The sequence below is a fragment of the Neolamprologus brichardi genome, chromosome 13, assembly GCF_056152115.1.
Source record: "Neolamprologus brichardi isolate AB-2024 chromosome 13, ASM5615211v1, whole genome shotgun sequence".
Classification (NCBI taxonomy): Eukaryota; Metazoa; Chordata; class Actinopteri; order Cichliformes; family Cichlidae; genus Neolamprologus; species Neolamprologus brichardi.
In genome coordinates this window covers 33,193,263-33,215,233 of record NC_142116.1, presented here as the reverse complement: position 1 = coordinate 33,215,233, position 21,971 = coordinate 33,193,263, and the positions used below count along the sequence as shown (strand labels likewise).

The window sequence follows — 21,971 nt, the reverse complement described above, 5'->3', positions numbered from 1 at the left end:
CACTTACACTTCCTCAGACCTGGTGTCAACCATCGGACTCCAGCAGGCTCCACCCTGAAAGGAGGAGGGGGGTCAGAGCAGCACAGTCAGCATGCACACATGGACATTACATGGCTCTCATACACACACTGTTACACACTGAGCTCAAAGCTCGGCTCCACTGTTTTATTCAAAGAAATCTACATTTATTTATCAGCACATTTAAAAACAGGTTGAGCCAAAGTGCTGCACAGAGTAGAGAGAAAATAGGAAACATACACAGTAATTACTATAAAGACTCGTCAGAATTGAAAGCTACAGAGTACAAATGTGTTTCCAACCGGGTTTTAAAAATGTCGAGTGTTGGTGACGACCTGATGTGAAGGGCGACTGTTCCAGAGTTTGGCTGCAGCGATCGATAAAGCTCACCTCTGTTTTTACGTCTAGTTCTGGTCAGAAGCTACTTATCTGCAGACCTGAGGGCTCGACTTGGATTATTTTGTTAAAGAGAGATAAGATGGAGCCAATCCATTCAGAGATTTAAAGACAAACAACAAGATCTGGAAGTGGATTCTACCACGTACTGGTAACCAGTGGAAAAAGCTGGAAAAAGCTGGTGATGGGTCGTCTAGCACAGACCCACCGCTGGAACCAGACAATTCATGAGGGAGAGAACTGTGACAGCGCCGTTCCTTCACTTGACCTCAGTCGCTCTCGTCTGCTCCCTCGTAACACTGCTCTTTATTGAGGTTACATGAATATGCATAAGTTCATTAACATGTGACGTCTTACACAGGTATGAACAAAGAGTACCAGTCTGTGCATAGTGTAGGTATGTGTGTGTGTGTGTGTGTGTGTGTGTGTGTGTGTGTGTGTGTGTATTCCAGATGTGACCCCGTGACCCCAAAGCTGGTGCTAAGAGTCCAGTGGTCCCCCTAACAAAGGGCTCTTACACTTAACCAGACACAGAGTAGGTGTCCTCCTACACCAGGGGTCTCAAACTCGCGGCCCGCCGGCCAATTGCGGCCCGCAGGACGATCGTTTTTGGCCCCCACCTTAATATGAAAATTTAATGTTAGTTTGATAATGTATGACACTTTACAGTGTTGTGTGCGGAGCTGAATTAACCCACCAATCAGGGTGGGATATGGATCTCAGGGGACACCAGCCGGGCTTGATGCAAGCAGGGAAACATTTCTCAATGAGTAAAAGTTACAGCAGCGTTGCCCTGGAGTGTTTCTTTCTTTTCTGTGCCTGGCTGGCTTCCTCCTTTCTATTGGGCAAACGCGGACATTCACCCCAGCGCGCTGCGTTCACAACACTTCAAAAAAAGTTGGTTTTTAAGTTGCTGCCCAGCGGGACATTATACGTATATAGATTTATACACACGTCAGTGGGATTTTTAGTTATTTTTTCACAGAGAGAGATCTCATATTAACTCTCAAAGTGATGCGTAGGCGGCGGGATAAAAGAAAAGTAATGAACTCAATGCAGCCCAATTTAGTCTGCAGTCACATAGCGACACCTGTTCATCGGCAATAACAGTCCCCGGTAACCCGGACTAATTATAGGGTCGCACCGTAATTTGTGGGTCGATGCTTTTTATTTGCATCACTCCGTTTGCATTGCAGCATACATGAACATTACATATATTTCAATATAATGTAAACGTTTGTATTTGGAGCTTTTTCAAGATGGCGCCAGTGTGTACGGCTTGCCGTCTGATTGTGTTTGTACTAGTGTTTTATTTTTACTTTGTTTTAAAACATGCTAACTCTCTACTTGTTTATGATCACCAAATGCTGCTAGCTTTAAGATCCTCTCAGTTAAAAACTCTTTATTGCAATCGTGGATATCAAGGAACCTTCTCCCACCGCCCCTGTCCGGAGTTCCAGCTTGTCTCCGTTGCGTTCCGGCGCTACCTCAACTGAGAGGGCGCCGTAGACGCTGTGGGAAACGCAGTGGCTTATTGGTGAGAATGAAGGCTACCTGGACACGATTTCGAAAAATACCTCACCCTATCCCGACTGGATGTGACCGCGTCAACTACTGGCACTCTCTGGACATGGCTTACACTTGCCTGACACCTGTTGTCGGGCTTACGACAATAACCCCACGCCAGCGTCCCCCCCGTCTTCGCTCAGGTGGAGTAAACCCTCAGAACCTACGGCCGATAGGTCGGGCACCCACATCGGCCGCTGAGCCACCTGTACCACTGAGATTAAGTCTTGTTAATGCTCGATCGCTAGCAAACAAAACGTTTATTCTTAAGGACTTCTTTACCGATCGGGAACTGGATCTAATGCTTTTAATGGAAACTTGGCAGAGAGTCGGTGAGTCCAGTTGTTTTACTGAACTTTTACCGCATGACTGTGAGTATCTTAATGTGCCGAGGATGACTGGGCGTGGTGGTGGAGTAGCAGCTGTTTTCAGGAAGAAGCTCTCTTGCAAACAACTCTTAACTGACTCGTATTCTAGTTTTGAACTTCTGGCGTTTGAACTGGGGCATCCCCGCCCGACACTCGTTGCAGCTGTATACAGACCTCCAAAATATCACAAGGATTTTAAGACTTTTCAAACTTCTTAGCTGGAACTGTGCCAAGCTACGATCAAATCTTAATCGTTGGAGATTTTAATATTCATGTGTGTTGGCCCTCCAATTCGCTGGCCAGAGACTTTTTAAGTTTGATAGACTCCTTCAGTCTTGCTCAACTTGTGTCTGGGCCAACCCAGAAACAGGGTCATACATTGGATCTTGTGCTGTCTCTAGGGTTACCGGTCCTAAACATGGAAATATGTGATGCTGTTTTTTCTGATCACTGTCCTGTTGTGTTTGACATACTTTTATCTCTCCGCCATTTTACACCTCTTATTTCTACACGTCGTTGTCGTGTCTTTAACCAATCTACAACAGAACAATTTTCTGTTGCTTTTAAAAAAGTTATAAGATCTCCCCTTGGCTTTGGTACCGAGGAAATGACAGTTAATTTTTATGATATATGTAAAACTATCCTTGATGAGGTCGCTCCTTTTAAAACTATAAGCTCGAAACCACGACCAGACCCATGGATAAATAAGGCCACTCGTTCAGCCAGACGAGAGTGCAGGAAGGCTGAACGTAAGTGGAAAAAAGATGGGCTGCAGGTGTCCTTTCTCATGTTGAGACAGTCTGTACAGGTATCAGGACATTGTTAAAGCAGAAAAGTTTCTTTCTAATGTTATTGAGAATAGCTCCAATAATTCTCGGGTTCTTTTTTCAATTATTGACTCTGCCCTGAATATTTCTCCAGCTTCTTGTATTAATAGTTCCTCAGACACCTGTGAAAGGTTCTTGCAGTTTTTTATCAATAAGATAAAACAGCTTCGATCTATGATCGCCCTGCCTTCACATGACCCGTCTAAAATATTCACCTGCTCTGCTGTTTTTGATCAGTTTGAGCCTGTGTGTCTTGATCAGGTGGAGGAAGTATGTTATGGCACAAAGACATCATCGTGTCCAAATGACATTATTCCAACACATTTTCTAAAAAAGATTTTTAAGGTTGTCAGATCTGACATTTTAGCTATTTTTAATAGCAGCCTTGGCTCAGGTGTTGTGCCAGCCTGTTTTAAACATGCTGTTGTTCAGCCTGTACTCAAAAAACCTAATCTTGACTCCTCCGTCCTCACTAACTTCAGGCCTATTTCAAAGCTCCCCTTCCTGTCGAAAATTTTGGAAAAGATTGTATTTGTTCAGCTGCAATCTTTTGTAAATGGACACAATGTTCTTGAGAGGTTTCAGTCTGGTTTTAAAACTCTTCATAGCACAGAAACTGCACTTTTAAAAGTTCTTAATGATCTTTTATTAGCCACTGACTCAGGTGACTCAGCTGTGCTTCTGCTGTTAGATCTGACCGCTGCCTTTGATACTGTTGACCACAGCGTTTTAATCTCACTGTTGGAGCATTGTGGCGTAAAGGGCGCCTCATTAGAGTGGTTCAGGTCATACCTGTCTGACAGGACCTTCTCTGTGAGCTTTGGCGATTTTATCTCTTCCTCAGCTCCCCTTACTTGTGGTGTTCCCCAGGGATCAATAGTGGGGCCAATATTGTTCTCCATTTATATGCTTCCTCTAGGTCTAATCTTTAGAAAATATAACATTTGTTTTCATTCATATGCCGATGATACTCAGATCTATCTTCAGCTGAAGGGAAATAGTTCTGCCTCACTAGATCCTTTACTTCAGTGTCTCGATGAAGTTAAGTCCTGGATGGCCTCTAATTTCCTTAACTTCAATGAGAACAAAACCGAAGTGATAATTTTTGGACCAAGCGGCAATCCCAACACTTCTAATTTTAACCTGCACAGTCTTGAGCCTTTTGTCAAATCACATGCCAAAAATTTGGGGTTATATTTGACAACAATTTCACCTTTGAAAAACAAATTAGCTCAGTCGTACAGCGGTCCTTCTTCAAACTGAGGCTTTTATCTAAGGTGAGATCACTTTTATCTTTTAAAAACTTTGAACGAGCGATTCATGCTTTCATTATATCCCAGCTGGACTACTGTAACTCCTTATATGCTGGAGTTAGCCAGACCTGCCTGGCAAGGCTGCAGTTGGTCCAGAATGCTGCAGCTCGTCTTCTGACACGTACTAAAAGATGCGAACACATTTCCCCGGTACTTACCTCCCTTCATTGGCTCCCTGTCCGCTTCAGAATTAATTTTAAAATTTTATTGTTGACCTACAAAGCCCTGAATGGACAGGCTCCCGGGTATTTATCTGAACTCCTGCAGACTTATACCCCCCTTAGATCTCTTAGATCAAGTGATCTTTTGCTCTTAGCTGTGCCAAGGTCGAGGCTGGTTCATAGAGGTGATCGAGCATTTGCAGTCGTAGCGCCTAAGCTGTGGAATAATTTACCCCTATACATCAGACAGGCTCCCACTGTCAATCTTTTTAAATCTTATCTTAAAACGCATTTTTATTTACTGGCTTTTAATACAGCATGAGAGTTATTTGTTAATTCATATTTGGTGTTTGCTTTTAATACTCTAAGTTGTTTTATTAGGTATGTTGTATTCTTGTACAGTTATTTTATTATGTATGTTGTATTCTTGTACAGCACTTTGGTCAACGCTCTTGTTGTAATTAAATGTGCTATATAAATAATTAAACTATTAAACTATTAAACTATTAAACTATTAAAAGCAGTCAAAACAACTAACATCAGAAACAGGTGATGTTATTTGTTACATGTCACGGTGTCATTTCTGCTTCTTTCTCCTGTAACAACAGCCCGGCGCCGTGAGCAGTCGCCTTTTTTGCGCTCGCTATCCCTGTACTTTGTACCATCTTCAAACGCCACGGTGTTCGTGTCATCATGAAAGACATGAACATCGAGTATAAAAACAAAGGAGACTGCTACCGGCTTTTTATCTGCCGATCGCCGTGCTACGGTTGCAAGAAAAAGAAGCAGAAATGACGTTCTCTACGCGTTGAGACGTTCCCCGTCCGTCAGCTAAACGCTTGATTGAAACTTCAATGCGACAGTGACACCAAGTAGAATTATAAATGTTACATAGCCCCAAACATGTCTTTTTCAAAGCCTGCGGTGAAGAGAAAGGTTGGTGATGAGCACCGACAATTTCAGAAAAAGTGGGAAATGCAATATTTCTTTGTTGAGCACAGGGGCACCCCGACCTGTCTTATTTGCACAGAGAAAGTTGCGCTGCACAAGGAATACAATTTGAAACGTCATTACACAACTAGACATGCTGAGGTGGATGCAACATACCAGGGAGATGAGAGCGCAAACCGGGTTGCCAGTCTTAAAACAGATCTACTGAGGCAGCAAGATTTCTTCAAGAAAGCATCCAAAGAGAATAATGCAGCAGTCGAAGCCACGTGGTTAGTGAGATGATTGCTAAAGCAGGGAAGCCATTCACAGAAGGTGAATTTGTCTAAAAGTGCATATTGCAGGCTGCAAATATAGTCTGTCCGGGAAAGAAAGGTCAGTTTAGCAACATCAGCCTTTCTGCCAACACCGCAGCAGATCGCATTTCTGACCTGTCAAGTGACATTTATGACCAACTGTGTGAGAAAGCCAAATGTTTCAGTGTATACTCAGTCGCTCTTGATGAGACCACAGACATCACCGACACTGCCCAGCTCCCAATGTATGTCCGTGGTGTTGATGACAGTTTTGAAGTGATGGAGGAGCTGCTCACAGTAATTCCAATGCATGGCCAGACCACCGCTCAGCAGATATTTACAAGCTGTGTGATGCCATTGAGAATGTTGGTTTGCCATGGAAGAGGTTTGTTGGAATAACAACAGATGGAGCGCCATCAATGACAGGGAGGAAAAATGGACTGGTGGCACTTGTTCAAAAAAAACTGGAAGAGGAAGGCGTGGAGGAGGCCATTGCTCTGCACTGCATTATCCATCAGCAGGTCCTTTGCAGCAAATGCCTGAAGTTTGACAATGTGATGTCTATTGTTGTGAAATGCATCAACCAAATCAGATCCAGGGGCTTAAAGCACCGAAGGTTCTGTGCTTTTTTAGAGGAAATGGAGTCAGAATATGGGGATGTGCTCGACTTCACTGAGGTACGTTGGCTCAGCAGGGGAAATGTATTAAAGAGACTTTTTGAGTTGAGAGCAGAAGTGAAGCCTTCGTGGAGAAGGATGGAGTTAGTGTTCCTGTGCTAACTGATCCCAAATGGCTCATGGACTTAGCTTTTCTTGTTGATATAACACATGAGCTTAATGTACTGAACAAGACGTTACAAGGCCAGGGGCAACTTGTCAGTGCTGCCTATGACAACGTGAGAGCATTCTCCACAAAACTTGCGCTCTGGAAAGCTCAGCTCTCTCAGACAAACCTTTGCCATTTCCCAGCATGCAAGGCACTCGTGGATGCAGGCACACCATTCAGTGCTGACAAGTATGTTGATGTCATTTTGAGGCTACAGGAGGAATTTGATCACAGATTTGCTGACTTCAAGACACACAGAGCCACCTTTCAAATTTTTGCTGACCCCTTCTCCTTTGATGTGCAAGATGCCCCTTCTGTGCTTCAAATGGAGCTCATTGAGCTGCAGTGCAACTCTGAACTCAAAGCAAAGTTCAGGGAGGTGAGTGGAAAAGCAGACAAGCTTGGACAATTTTTGAGAGAATTGAGCCCTAGTTTCCCTCGGCTTTCCCGAATGTTCAAGCGGACCATGTGCCTTTTTGGTAGCACATACTTGTGCGAAAAGCTCTTCTCCACTTTGAACTTCAATAAGTCCAAGTACAGGTCCAGACTTACGGATGTTCATCTTCAAGACATACTGAGGGTCGCAACTGCTTCCTCCCTCAGGCCAAATCTGGCTCGGCTATGCGAGAGGAAACGCTGCCAGGTCTCTAGCAGCAAGGAGTAGGCAAGAGAAGCCATGTTCAGAAGAACAGTTCATTTTCTACAGTGTTCCATTCATGTTCAGAAGAAGGTTATAGAACTGTTAATACAGACATTTCAATCTAAATACTGCAGATATAGAAGACTGAAAAAACCACATAAGTTCACTGACTAAAAATATCTTGTTATTATTTTATTTATGTATTACAGATTGATTTACTTTCTTATTACTTCTTAATTTGTTTATTTATTTTTCATATTTTGTGTTAAAAAATAAAAATAAAGAGATTTGAGAAGATTGGAATTTTTTAACCATGCCTTTCTTGTGGAAAACCCGGCCCAGCCTCACCCAGACTCTGCCTGCAGCGGCCCCCAGCTAAATTGAGTTTGAGACCCCTGTCCTACATCATAAATCAGTAAGAGAGGGTACGACCTCTCTCATGGCCCCAAGTGGTGTGTGCATGCCAGAGCACTCTGGAAGGCACACAGAGTCTTTACAGACTACTAAGGATCTAACCTCTATCATCATGCAATCAATTATACAACTCTAAGCATATATGAGTAAATATTTCTAAGCATAAAGGACAATCAACAATATAAACCTTACAGCTGGTTTTAATAACAGAATTCATTTGTTTCTCAAATGAAAAAGCTTCGAGAAACACTCTTAAATCTTTAGTTCTTAACTTTTCCAGTGGGCCAAGGTCAACATTATCTGCTAATGCTAAATAGGCTGCCGTTATTAACTAATGCTAATTTGATGTGAATTAGCATTATGTACTAATGCTAACACTTACTTTTTAACAATGTGAGTAGCTAATGCTAACACTCTTTTTCCTAGCATTACAACATCTGAGCTGCTAATGCTAAGTAGGCCGCCATTAGCACCTACGTCTAATTTAAGGCAAATACGCATTAGAACCTAATGCTCATATCGTTTTCCTTTGCTTTATAACAATGTGAGCAGCTACTTCTAAATAGCATTAGCTAATAACAGCAGTCTAATTTAATGCAAGTTAGCCTCATTTGCATTATAACGATGTGAGGAGTTAATGCTAAGTATGCTGCCATTAGCGGCTAATTCTAATTAGGGGTGAATAATTATTACGAGCTAATGCTAATATCATTTTCTCTTCCCTTTTAACAATGTGAGCAGCTAGTGCTAGGTAGGCTGATGCTAGCAGCTAATGCTAAAGCTAAAATAATTTGATGTGAATTAGCATTACATTAGTGAGGAGTTAATGCTAAGTAGACTGCCATTAGCAGGTAATGCTAATTTTAGGTGAATAGGAATTGGCAGCTAATGCTAATACCATATTTTCTTGCTTTATAACAATGTGACCAGCTAATGCTAAGTAGGTTGCCGTTATAAGCTAATACTAATTTGAGGTAAAATAGCATTATCCGCTTAGCTATGAGTAGCAAATGTGAACACTATTTTTCATTCAATTTTAACTTTTCCCCTGCGATGTGAAGAGTTAATGCTAAATAGGACGCCAATAATGGCCAATTCTAATTTTAGGTGAATAACCATTAGCAGCTAATGCTAATACCATATTTTCTAATTTGACGTGAATTAGCATCCTCCGCTAATGCTAACTCTTTTCCCTTGCATTATAACAATGTGAGCAGCTAATGCTAAGAAGGCTACTGTTATTAGCTAATGCTAATTTGATGCGAGTTTAGCATTATCGGGTAATGCTAACACTTTTCCCTTCCCTTTTAACAATGTTTGCAGCTAGTGCTAGGTAGGCTAATGCTAGCAGCTAATGCTAATTTGATGTGAATTAGCATTATATTAGTGAGGAGTTAATACTAAGTAGACTGCCATTAGTGGCTAATGCTAATTTTAGGTGAAGAGGAATTGGCAGCTAATGCTAATACCATATTATCTTGCTTTATAACAATTTGACCAGCTAATACTTAGTAGGTTGCCGTTATTATCTAATACTAATTTGAGGTGAATTAGCATTATCCCCTTATGCTAACAATGTTTTTTCTTACTTTTTAACAATATGAGTAGCTAATGTGAACACTTTTTTATTCAATTTTAACTTTTCCCCTGCGATGTGAAGAGTTAATGCTAAATAGGACACCATTAGTGGCTAATTCTAATTTTAGATGAAAAAGCATTAAAAGCTAATGCTAATACCATATTTTCTTGCTTTAAATCAATATCAGTAGCTAATGCTAGGTACGTAGCCATCATTAGCTAATGCTAATTTAGGTGAATTAGTATTATCCACTAATGCTAACAATGTTTCTGCCAACTCTTTTCCCTTGCATTATGACAATATAAGCAGCTAATGCTAAGAAGGCTGCCATTATTAGATAATGCTAATTACTATGTGTGTTAGCATTATCTGCTGCTGCTAGCAATGTTTTATCTTACCTTTTAACAATATCAGCAGCTAATGCTAACATTACTTTCATTTCAGTCAAGCCTATTTAACATTAATTAACTTCATTTAGCATTAAGAAGTTTATGCTAAATAGGCTACCATTAGTGGCTAATGCTAATTTTAGGTGAATAGAAATTGGGAGCTAATGCTAATACCATATTTTCTTGCCTTATAACAATGTGGCCAGCTAATGCTAAGCAGGTGCCGTTATTAGCTAATACTAATTTGAGGTGAATTAGCATTATCCGCTTGTGCTAACAATGTTTTTTCTTGCTTTTTAACAATATGCCATTAGTAGCTAATTCTAATTTTAGATGAAAAGGATTAACAGCTAATGCTCATACTGTTTGCTTTGTAAGAATGACAGCAGCTAATGATACAAAGTCTACCGTTATTAACTAATGCTAATTTGATGTGAATTAGCATTATTCGATATTGGTAACTCTTTTCCCCTGCATTATAACAATGTCAGGAGTCAATACTAAGTAGGCTGCCATTAGGGGCTAACTCTAATTACTAATACTAATACTCTTTTCCGTTGGGTAACAACAAAGTGAGGAGTTTATGCTAAGTAAGCTGCTTTTAGCGGCTTATTCTAATTAGGGGTGAATAATTATTAGCAGCTAATGCTAATATCGTTTTCTCTTTCCTTATAACAATATGAGTAGCTAATGCTAATTTGATATAAATTAGCATTATATTAGTGAGGAGTTAATGCTAAGTAGGCTGCCATTAGCAGCTAAAGGTAATTTGAGGTGAATAAGCACTAGTAGCTAATGCTAATACCCTTTTCTCTTGTGTTATAATGATGTGACGTTAATGCTAAATAGGCTGCCATAAGTGACTCTTTTCCCTTGCATTATAACGATGTTAAGGGTTTATGCTAAGTAGGCTCCCATTAGCAGCTAAAGCTAATTTGAGGTGAATAAGCATCAGTGGCTAACGCTAATACCGTTTTCTCTTGTGTTATCATGATGTGAAACGTTAATATTGTTCTCTAACAACAGAATGAGAATTAAATATTGATTCTAACAGGGCCCATAAACAGCATTAGCTTAGCAGCATTAGCTTATCAGAGTTTCCATTATGGTCAGACAAATCCTTAGCAGAGCAAAGTGGCCTACTTAGCAATAGCTGCTCAAGTTGTAGAAAGCACAGGGAAAACAGTATTAGCATTAGCTGCTAAATGTGCACTTGAGAACAAATCTATTGTGAATTCAGCTGTGAATGTAGAGTTTCCAGTAAGCTTCCATTTCCAAATGTTAGCTGCTCCTGTCTGCCTCTTTGTCACACACACAGACTGAAATGATTCACAGCCTTGTTTCATCCTTCTGTCAGTGTCACTGACTGTCACTGTGACTGTGGACATACAGCATGGGAAACATACACATGGCTGACACTTTATTAGGTACACAGTGACCACTATCTCAGGTACAGTACACCTGTGACCTAATAAAGTGTATCTAAAGTTAAAAAATGTTGTCTCGGTCCAAATATTTATGGACCTAACTGTAGGTCTACTTTTAATGAAACTCTCAACATGACTTATCAGTTATCATTAATGTTCCTGCAAACAGACTCCTTGGAAATCCCCTACATAAATATCCATGTACTATCCAGCTAGACTAGTGTGTCTGTCCCTGAAAATATTCCTGCATGTGTGATTGTTCATGTCTCATCTGCAGGAAACAAACAGGAAGTGAGTGAAGGACACAGGAAATGTTTCCAGCTCTTCCTCCTCTATCAGACATTCTCTCCATACCTGAGAGTCCAACCTGGATCCTTCAGTCCAGCCAACAGAGGCTTCATTCCTGAGTCACCTGGATGATTGTAGCTCAGGTCCAGCTCTCTCAGACGGGAGGGGTTGGAGCTCAGAGCTGAGGCCAGAGAAGTACAGCCTTCCTCTGTGATCAGACAGCCTGACAGACTGCAGACACACAAAACAATAATCCGTCTGTTATCCATCTCTATGGCAGCATAACTAAGGGATGGTTCAGGGTCACCTGATCCAGCTCGAACTATAAGCTTTATCAAAAAGGAAAGTTTGAAGCTGGTCTTCAAAGTAGACAGGGTGTCTGTCTCCTGAACTCAAACTGGGAGCTGCTTCCACACCCAGTTCAACATAGCCAGGCTTTCTTTGCTGCTTTGACAAAACCTCAAATCCCAGTCAGAGATGATGAGCATCATCACAGCGATGATCATTTCTCTGTTAACCCAGGCTTTCTGCTTCAAGATCTGTGCACGCTCACAGAACAAGGAGACCTTTAAACATTATTTCACTAAATGGACGGACTGAGCTCAGCCTACAGATGAACTGGATAAATAAAGATTTGACCTCAGTGTGCTCAGTGTTCCTGTCTATTCCTAACATATTCCTAACATGATAGCTGCACTTTAGAGCTCTAAAACTGGAACTGACACATATTTAAACTCTACATGTTACTCAGTACATTCAGTTCTGACACTCGCCCACAGTCCAACAAAGGAAACATGGAGATCACATCAGTTTGTCACCAAAGTCTAATTATTCCAGAGGGCAGTTTTGATACAACTAAAGTTATTTTTAAGCAAAGTTGAGTTTTTTATTGTCGGAGTACTTCAAGTCTGAAGTATCACTTAAATGCATTACACGCTGTTGATGGCCGCAAACAAATCACTCAAACAAACAGAGGTGGGAGGCTTGGGCAGACTACGTTGGATCAGCTTGTGGGAGGAGGCTAGATAAACCAAAGAAAGACAAGCTAACAAACGCCACAGTGAAGTGAGTAGCTACAAACTGCAGGCCGATTATTGTTGTTGAAGAAGTCGGTCTGAGGAACGTTCTTAGGATCAACAAATGACGGCATGTATGAGCCTCCCTCAAGACGCACCATCACAAGAAGAACACATGAGCTGTAGAAAAAGGAGAGACTACGAAAGCCACGGTGTTACAACATGAACCAGCTGTTGGTCTCTCTGGAGACTACTGGGCGTGGCTGGGTAACCATGGTTACCTGGGAGTTACAGAAACGTGCAGAACATGTGATTCATGTTGCACAGCAGTGGGACATTTGAAATAAAGTCAGCACACTCAGTACAGATAGTGCATCAAATATGATGCTGCTGCCAGACGTCAGCCTTTGAACACGTCCCTGCATCGCGCACAACACCAAGGTTGCCATGGCAATCACAGCTAACAATAATAATAATAATAATGGATTGGATTTATATAGCGCTTTTCAAGGCACCCAAAGCTTTACACTTTACAATGCCATTATTCATTCACTCTCACATTCACCCACTGGTGGAGGCAGCTACGGTTGTAGCCACAGCTGCCCTGGGGCAGACTGACAGAAGCGAGGCTGCCATATCGTGGCATCGGCCCATCTGGCCAACACCAGTAGGTGGTAGGTGAAGTGTCTTGCCCAAGGACACAATGACCAGAACAGAGAGCCCGGGGATTGAACCAGAGACCTTCCGGTTACAGATATGCTTCCCAACCCCCTGAGCCACGGTCGCCCCCACAACAGGGACAAAGTGCACAGCTGGAAACCTGCAGGTATATTTAACATGATGCATTTCTCGGGTGGCTGTAGCTCAGGAGGTAGAGCAGGTCACCTACTGATCGGAGGGTTGGAGGTTCGGTCCCAGGCTCCTCCAGTCTGCATGCCAAGTATCCTTGGGCAAGATACTAACCCCAAGTTGCTCTCCGATGCGTCCATCGGAGTATGAATGTGTGTGAATGTAGTTAGATAGCACTAAGTATAGATAAAGTGCTTGTGAGAATGGGTGTGACTGGGTGAATGTGGCGTGTTGTATAGAGTTCTTTGAGTACTCTGGGAGAGTAGAAAAGCGCTATATAAGAATCAGTCCATTTACCATTTACCAGTGTCCTGTCTGTGTGTGAGAGACAAACAGCCTCTGTATGTGTGTGTAAATACAGCATGAATATGTAGAGGACATGTTTGTGGATATAAGTAAATGAATGCTCTGCGTCATTTGAATCTTTGATTCTTGTTTCTGTTGCAGGTCTGTGACTGAACTTCTGGGAGGAGAAACGTTGGTTTCATGCTCTGTGATTCTGTGTTTTGTCGTCTCTCTCAGGTGATGGAGAGCTCAGATGATGACCCCACCTACGTAGTCAAATTCAAGTCTACATTCAGAACAGACCTGGAGACACACAAGCAAAATGCCAACATTGTATATGTGAAAACTGCTGCTGCACTGGAGCCAGATTCAAGGAGCTCAAGTGTTTACCCAGATCTTACTGAACTTACTGAAGGAACAGAGGGTTGTTGGAGGGAAACCTGTGGAAGCAACAACATCCGAGCCACCAGAGAAAAAGTTGGCCCTGTTGGTGCTTCATCAGAGTGTGATTGTGAACAGGAGGAAGACTCAGCTGAGAACAGTGTGGTGGATACAGAGCAGAGCCCACCATCAGTACAGAGGCCTGTCCATTAGAGTGCTGCTCCAAACATGCAGCACATGTACTTGGCCACAGCTGCAACATCTGTACCTGTGAAAGCTTGTTCTCTGTTGCTGCTCATATTGTACAGAAGAAGAGAGTTTCTTTATCATCAGAAAATGTCAATGAGCTTGTGAGTCTCAGCAGCTGGCTCGGTGCAGAGGAGGAAGAACATGTCAAGTCAGAGGAAGATAAATGCAGTTCATGTTGTCAACTCAACCTGGACTATTGAAAGAGTTTTTCTTTGTCTTGTTTCTGACTGAGATTCTCCAAAGGAAATCCAGCACAAACAGACACTTCACACACTCAAAGTCCCTGCACAGTAAATGAGCTGATGAGCGTTTGTGCTGCTCCCTGATAACAGAACAATAGTTCTGCTGCTTCCTGTTCTGAAAACACACATTTATAAATGTTCACTTGCTGTTGATCAAAGGTATGTTGGTGGCTCTGGACGCTGAGGGGAACTTTGTAAAAAACTAGATCAAATGTTGACGTCCTGGCAGAGGCAAAGAACTTTGATTTGATATTTGATTGGATTCATGTTTCAGCTCAGACTGACAGAAATATTTGAACTGCTGCTGTGTTAAAGGGAACACTGCTGTTAGAAAGCACCTGATCTGTTTCTGCACACGGAATGCTGCACTTCTCATACTGCAGTACTATTAAAATAAGTACACAATACACTACTTTTGAACTCATGATTGAATGTTGCTGTAACAAAGCCATTAATGTGAGTGTTCATGGTTTCCCAGCACAACAAATGATTGCACAAGTGTGACTGATCCACTTTCTAATGTGTGTGTAGCCCACACTGTGTGTCACTGTGTTACAGGTGAGTCTGTGTATCCAGGTTCTATGAGGAGAACAGGATATAGTGACTGAGTCCAGCAGCTTAAAGTCTGACTCCATCCTCCATTTAAATAACTCACACCAACAACTGAATAGCTTTGCCTTTGTGTAGCTGACACTTCATTTTAATGTCCTTCTATTCTGGTTCATCTGGTTTCAGTTTCTATAAGCACACAGGTTTCATCAGGGACTCTATGACCTCAGTAATCTTTGCTGGGCCTTAATGCTCTGAACAAAGCTGCACATCACAAGACTAAATAGAAATCAGTCTTTCATTTCTCACTGCTGTTTGACTTCAGCTCTCAATGTCCCACCATAACCCATGGAAAGAATTACTGTCCATCCAGGCTCCTGAACATGAAGCTGATGAAGGTGGAGTATTGTGAGGGCTGATGGAGATGATGATGAGGAATCCAGGAGCAGTGGGTGGATGGCAGCATCAGCATGAAGGATCAGTGTGAGAACACATCATCATCCACAAAGAAAACCAGTCTGAGTGTCTGACGCTCTTGTTAGAAAGACGCAGTCCCAGCAGGTAGCTTGTCTGCTGGTTAGCTGAGAGCTAACTCACTTGTACATTGAATACCAAACCGTGTAAACCAGGGGTGTCAAACATATGGCCCGTGGGCCAAATCCAGCCCTTGAGATAATTTCATATGTCAAATATTGATGAATTTTCAGGCTTGCTGATAATCAATGTGAGCACGGCTGAGATTTTATTCTGATGAGCAAACCATGTGGCCAAACACTTTAAGAGACAGACTGGGATCATACCATTAAGTGAAAGAAGACGGAAATGTCCCATAGACAGCAAGTGTAGTGGTAGAGACCAGGTACACAGAGAAATGGGAGCTGTATTGAAATGCAAGCGTGTCAGGAAAGAGTGAAAAGGCAAAATGAGCAGCATCTGGCTGCATTTCAGTGATATTGGAGACCACAAAGCTGAGTGCAAAATTTATATAGGAGATATACAGGAGACGCTGAGAGTAGAACTGATAAAATTAGGAGCTGGCTAAAGTGAGACCCATTTTTATTTCCACCCATTTTCCATTGTGGAGGACAAAAGGTTTCAAACTCGTCCAGGTAAAAAACCTCACGTGTTCTTCCTAATAGCAGTAAATGGATAAAAATAAGGCTTTTATGAAAACACTGAATAAAAATTGCTGCATTTAAAAAGACTAAATGTACAGTTCAGTATTGAATACTACATAAAATAAACTATATATAAAGTGTGTCTGAATGGCAGAGATGCAGAAATATGTGCATATAGCACAGAGCCACGGCTCAGTGTCTGAATGAGTCTCACAGACCTGAATGTGCTGTTGAAGCCATTTATAATTATAACGTAATTCTTTACTCGTTTGATCTGCTCCTTACCACAAGCGACCAGACGTAGAAGGTTTTGGACTTTTAACTATATTTTCTTAAGTTTTACAACTTTTCTTACTGTTAAAAACCTCGTTATGGCCATTCATGCTATACAACGTAATTAGACATGTGTGGTATCTACAGAAATGTCAGAATCTCAGCTAAAAGTTCACAAAACCACCTCAACAACCACCAAACAGCTGAAACAGCAGGTGAACAGATTACACAAAAAAGATGTAAACACAAATCCCCCTGATCATCTGTTTTTTAAACATGAAGTTAGTTTTGGACGTTCATTTACTGCTGGTATAGTGAATTTTGGTTGGACTGTGATGAAACCTGCAGTCTCAGAATCTGTGAGAAGTCTGCTTTCAGCACGCAACAGCATTGTTGTGTTGTGTGCTGTGGATTCACCTCTGCAAACTCATCACTGTTTCACCATCATGTTTCTACTTAGGCACTAACAAAGGAAGCAGTTCCCAGGAACTACTTCCTGTCTTGTTAACATAAGAGTATGTTGCCCTTCAAAACACCTCCACTTCTCCTCTTATTAGAGGACTGCCTTATTATTAATTTGCTAATTCTGTCAGTTGATGAAAGAAAAATGCTTGATCTCACCTGAGAGTTTCCAGTGTACAGTGTGGACTCTTCAGTCCTTCAGACAGAAGCTTCACGCCTGAATCCTTCAGGTCATTGCTACTCATGTCCAGCTCTTTCAGACTAGAGGACTGGGAGTTGAGAACTGAGGACAGAGCATCACAGCTTCTCTCTGAGAGGTTACACCCACTCAGTCTGGAAGAAAACAAACCAACAAATTAATTAATTGAAAATTAAAGAAAGCAGAATCAGATGTTCAAAACCCCACAAGGCTGCCCGCTGTGACTGAAACAATGGGACGGGTCGTGACTTCTCAAAATGGGCTCATTGAACGCAGTACGGATAAGATCTTGAAGAAGCTCATGGCGGTCGTGAGTTCTCAGACTTTGCTCTTTGAGCGCAAAACTGATAACCTCTCGGAGAAGCTCGTGGCTCTCCAACAGGAGATTGAGAGACGAGTGACGGACTGTTAGATCAGCTGTGACACTGACATGCAGTTGTTCGCACCAAAGAAAACCACCATCATTTCATGCGGCTAACATACCGGTGCCAGCTGTGGTCTCAGGGCTGGAGCTGAACATAACAAATCTCACCCTGATAACAGTCGGTGTTTAGACTGTTCCTTCCCATCCTAAACATGCTTATCTCCTCCAGGTGCAGACGGTGGGTCGAGGGGACCAGCGCAAATGCTGCAGGCCCGGATGCGCTGTCTACACCGGCTGTCTCTCACCTTTTACCCATCCCTGTTGCTTGTCATGTGTTTCTATGGCCTATTAAGAGTTTTCATGTGTTCTGCGCTAAGGTCATTTTTTTCTGTTCTCAAACTGATCTCCCTGTTGGAGCTCAGCCTGGGGGGAGTTCGTTTTTCTCCTCATCTTTCCTGATGATGTGCATTTTTCTCTGTTCGGTTCCAGGTCGCTGCTCTAGCGGCTGACCGGCCAGCTACCTAGCCTGACCTGTCTCCCCAATGTGATGTTTGTGTATTGTATGTACGGTTGGCAAGGTCAGTATCCTAATAGCCCCTTGAAAATAAATACAGTGTTCTGAATCTGAATCTGAAAAGATTACAGAAGACGACTCTGTTCAGTAAATATTACACTCATGCTGTCAAGAAATACTGTGTTGCCTGGGATTACTCCTCATCCCCTACCCAACCCTGTGGCTTGTTATGTCTTATTATTGTTGTGACGTGGACATTCATGTGCTTTTTTGTGCAGAGGAGTTTTTTTATTTCCTGTTCTTGTGCTGTCCTACCATGGAAGCACAGCATGAGTGGAGGTCTCTTTTTTTCCTCTTGTACCTTCCCGTTGTGTGGACATTTCGGTGTTTTTCTGTAACACTACCTATTTCCGACTTGTAACCCCATGTAATGTTTGTGTCTTGTGTGTAAGGTCGGGGGGGGTCTCCATTTCGCAGCAGGGCAACCTGTATGTGACAATAAAGGCTTTCATTCATTCATTCATTCATTCATTCATTCAAATACCAAAGGTAGGTAAAACTGTGGTTGTTGCAGCCATCCAGTATGACATGCTTTGTACTGTTCTGCTGCAGTTTGTGACACCTGGTTTATGAGTTGTGAAGGATGATGAAACAAACACTTCACTCAATGTTTTTCTTCTAAACTGGATGTAATTTTGGCAGCCAAGAGTTTTTCACAATCTATCCCAGCTGCAAATAGGAACACAACAAATAAATAACTTTACCCACTTGGATCCTTATCATTCAAGATTGTGAAAAGATTCTCTACTCAGAGAATACTGGTGATTTTAGATGAGAGAGATGATTTGGAAGATGATGAAGGGGAAGAGTTTTCAGAACTTGAGGCCCTTTGTCTTCACTGTATAGGACAGAGGAGACAGGATGGAGGGAGAAGTGAGGAGAATAACACACAGGAAATGGTCTTGGGCAGACTCAAACCAGGGCCTGGAGTCACGACTCTAACTTTCAGTACATGGGTCACCTGCTCAGCCAGGTAAGCTACAGCAGTCAGCAGTGTGTGAGTTAATTTGAAGACAATGATGACTATAAGTCAGGTAAAAAAAAATACTATCATCAACCAACAAAGGGTAAAACAGTGAGCTTGAATGACCAAGCTTTGACCAAGGGTGGCTCACTCCTTGGTCTTCTTGCCCAAGGAGTGAACCACCCTGCATGGCTATCAATCTGGTGCAACCAAGGCCATCATACAGTACAGGCCATCCAAGCTGATTTTTAACTTTTCGTCCCAGATACCACCTTAAAAATCATCTAGATTAGGATATGTTGGCTGATCTGAGTTGTGTTCTAGATCCAATCACAACAAACAGAGAGCTGTTGTGTGTCCAAGGTGAACAGGAAGAATATATACATGCATAATAATAATAATAATGGATTGGATTTATATAGCACTTTTCAAGGCACCCAAAGCGCTTTACAATGCCACTATTCATTCACTCTCGCATTCACACACTGGTGGAGGCAGCTACAGTTGTAGCCACAGCTGCCTTGGGGCAGACTGACAGAAGCGAGGCATAAAGTCAATAAAGTCAGAAGGTTTGCTTTAGACTGTGCTGCAGTTTACCATCAAAGACTGACAAACAGGCACCATGCTGCCAATAAACGGCATCAAGTCTGACTTGAGGGTTTTCTTTTTTTTTTAATCAAGATTACATTTTATAACAACCACAGCAGAGAAAACCATGGAAGGTGTTCTTGAGGGGATATAGCTAAAACAGCTGGTTTCAGACTGAAAATGAACTGAGGTGCTGCACCCAAGTCTGCAGGTTCAGGGAGGGACAAACATCTGCTGCAACCAGATTGGAGTGAGAGGAGAGAGCAGGCCAACAACAACAAAGAAACAGCAAACACACTGTGGAAGACCGAAGCAGAGTTTAGTTTAAAGTGGAACTAAGGATGTTTCTCTGGCTGCCATGATTCACTGAGTAATTCAAATGCTTTCTTTAATGCAGGACCCACCATGCATGTAAACGCAAGTGTTTCACCAATATTTGTGACTAAAAATAGACCTGCAGTAGAAATGTATCTAGGAGCATGCAAGTGAATATAAAGTATCACAACATTAGGCACATGCAGCCTAAGTGTTTAAACAAAGACTGATAACATAACAGCAGCAGTGATGATCAGAGTTTATGGTGGATTCAGCGTCTCGAGTACACCGAGTTCTGGAGGCATCAAAGTGGTTACAGTTGTATTGGAGAAATCCCAAAACTTTACAAATTCATAAAAAGACAGAAAGCCTGGTGAAATAAATTACTGACACAGTTGGATGTTAAAGGTAAAGACATGAGTACAAATGTACTCACAGAGATTTGTTGGAGGCTTTGACCACTGGCAGCAGCCTCAGAAGAGCCTCCTCTAAAGAAGAGTATTTCTTCAGGTCAAACACATCCAGATCTTCTTCTGATGACAGTAAGATGAAGACCAGAGCTGACCACTGAGCAGGAGACAGTTTATCTGTGGAGAGACGTCCTGATCTCAGGGACTGTTGGATCTCCTCCACTAGAGAACGATCATTCAGTTCATTCAGACAGTGAAACAGATTGATGCTTTTCTCTGCAGACAGATTCTCACTGAGCTTCTCCTTGATGTACTTGACTGTTTCCTGATTGGTCTGTGAGCTACTTCCTGTCTGTGTCAGCAGACCTCGTAGGAGACTCTGATTGGTCTGCAGTGAAAGACCCAGGAGGAAGCGGAGGAACAAGTCCAGGTGTCCATTTGGACTCTCTAAGGACTTGTTCACAGCACTCTGGTGGGGAGATTGAAGTTTTAGTTTGTTAAATAGTTTAGACCATATAGAGGTTGTTTGTTGTTGTTCCAGCAGATTGAGTCCAGAGTTGATGAAGGTCAGATGGACATGAAGAGCAGCCAGAAACTCCTGAACACTCAGATGGATGAAGCAGAACACCTTGTCCTGGTACAGTCCTCTCTCCTCTTTAAAGATCTGTGTGAACACTCCTGAGTACACTGAGGCTGCTCTGATATCGATGCCACACTCTGTCAGGTCTGATTCATAGAAGATCAGGTTTCCTTTCTGCAGCTGATCAAAAGCCAGTTTTCCCAGAGACTCCATCATCTTCCTGCTCTCTGGACTCCAGTGTGGATCTGTCTCAGCTCCTCCATCATACTTGACCTTCTTCACTTTGGCGTGAACCACCAGGAAGTGGATGTACATCTCAGTCAGGGTCTTGGGCAGCTCTCCTCCCTCTCTGGTTTCCAGCACATCCTCCAGAACTGTAGCAGTGATCCAGCAGAATACTGGGATGTGGCACATGATGTGGAGGCTTCGTGATGTCTTGATGTGGGAGACGATCCTGCTGGCCTGCTCCTCATATATGAATCTCTTCCTGAAGTACTCCTCCTTCTGTGGGTCAGTGAATCCTCTAACCTCTGTCACCATGCCAACACAGTCAGGAGGGATCTGATTGGCTGCTGCAGGTCGTGTGGTTATCCAGAGACGAGAAGAGGGAAGCAGTTTCCCCCTGATGAGGTTCATCAGCAGCACATCCACTGAGGTGGACTTTCTAGGGTCAGTTACAATTGTAGTTTTGTGGAAGTCCAGAGGAAGTCGACACTCATCCAGACCATCAAAGATGAACACAACCTGGAAGTCTTCAAAGCTGCAGATTCCTGCTTCTTTGGTTTCAGTAAAGAAGTGATGAACAAGTCCCACCAAGCTGAACTTTTCCTCTTTCAGCACATTCAGCTCTCTGAAAGTGAATGGAAATATGAACTGGATGTCCTGGTTGGCTTTGTCTTCAGCCCAGTCCAGGGTGAACTTCTGTGTTAGGACTGTTTTCCCAATGCCAGCCACTCCCTTTGTCAGCACTGTTCTGATTGGTTCATCTCTTCCAGGTGAGGCTTTAAAGATGTCTTCTTGTCTGATTGTTGTTTCTGGTCTGTCTGGTTTCCTGGATGCTGTTTCAATCTGTCTGACCTCATGTTCATCATTGACCTC

General features: G+C 42.4%; 1 protein-coding gene across 1 annotated transcript in view; it reads right to left on the bottom strand.

Annotated features, from left to right (window-relative positions):
- LOC118455873 (NACHT, LRR and PYD domains-containing protein 3-like) overlaps nt 1-21,971 on the bottom strand; it is a 240,091-nt gene that overhangs the window by 1,322 nt on the left and 216,798 nt on the right. Inside the window, exons 9-11 of the mRNA XM_087850468.1 lie at nt 17,039-17,212; nt 11,522-11,686; nt 8-54 (exon numbers count right to left, since the gene is read on the bottom strand). Coding sequence (XP_087706594.1) covers nt 8-54; nt 11,522-11,686; nt 17,039-17,212 — 386 coding nt within the window. The remainder of the gene's footprint in view (nt 1-7; nt 55-11,521; nt 11,687-17,038; nt 17,213-21,971) is intronic.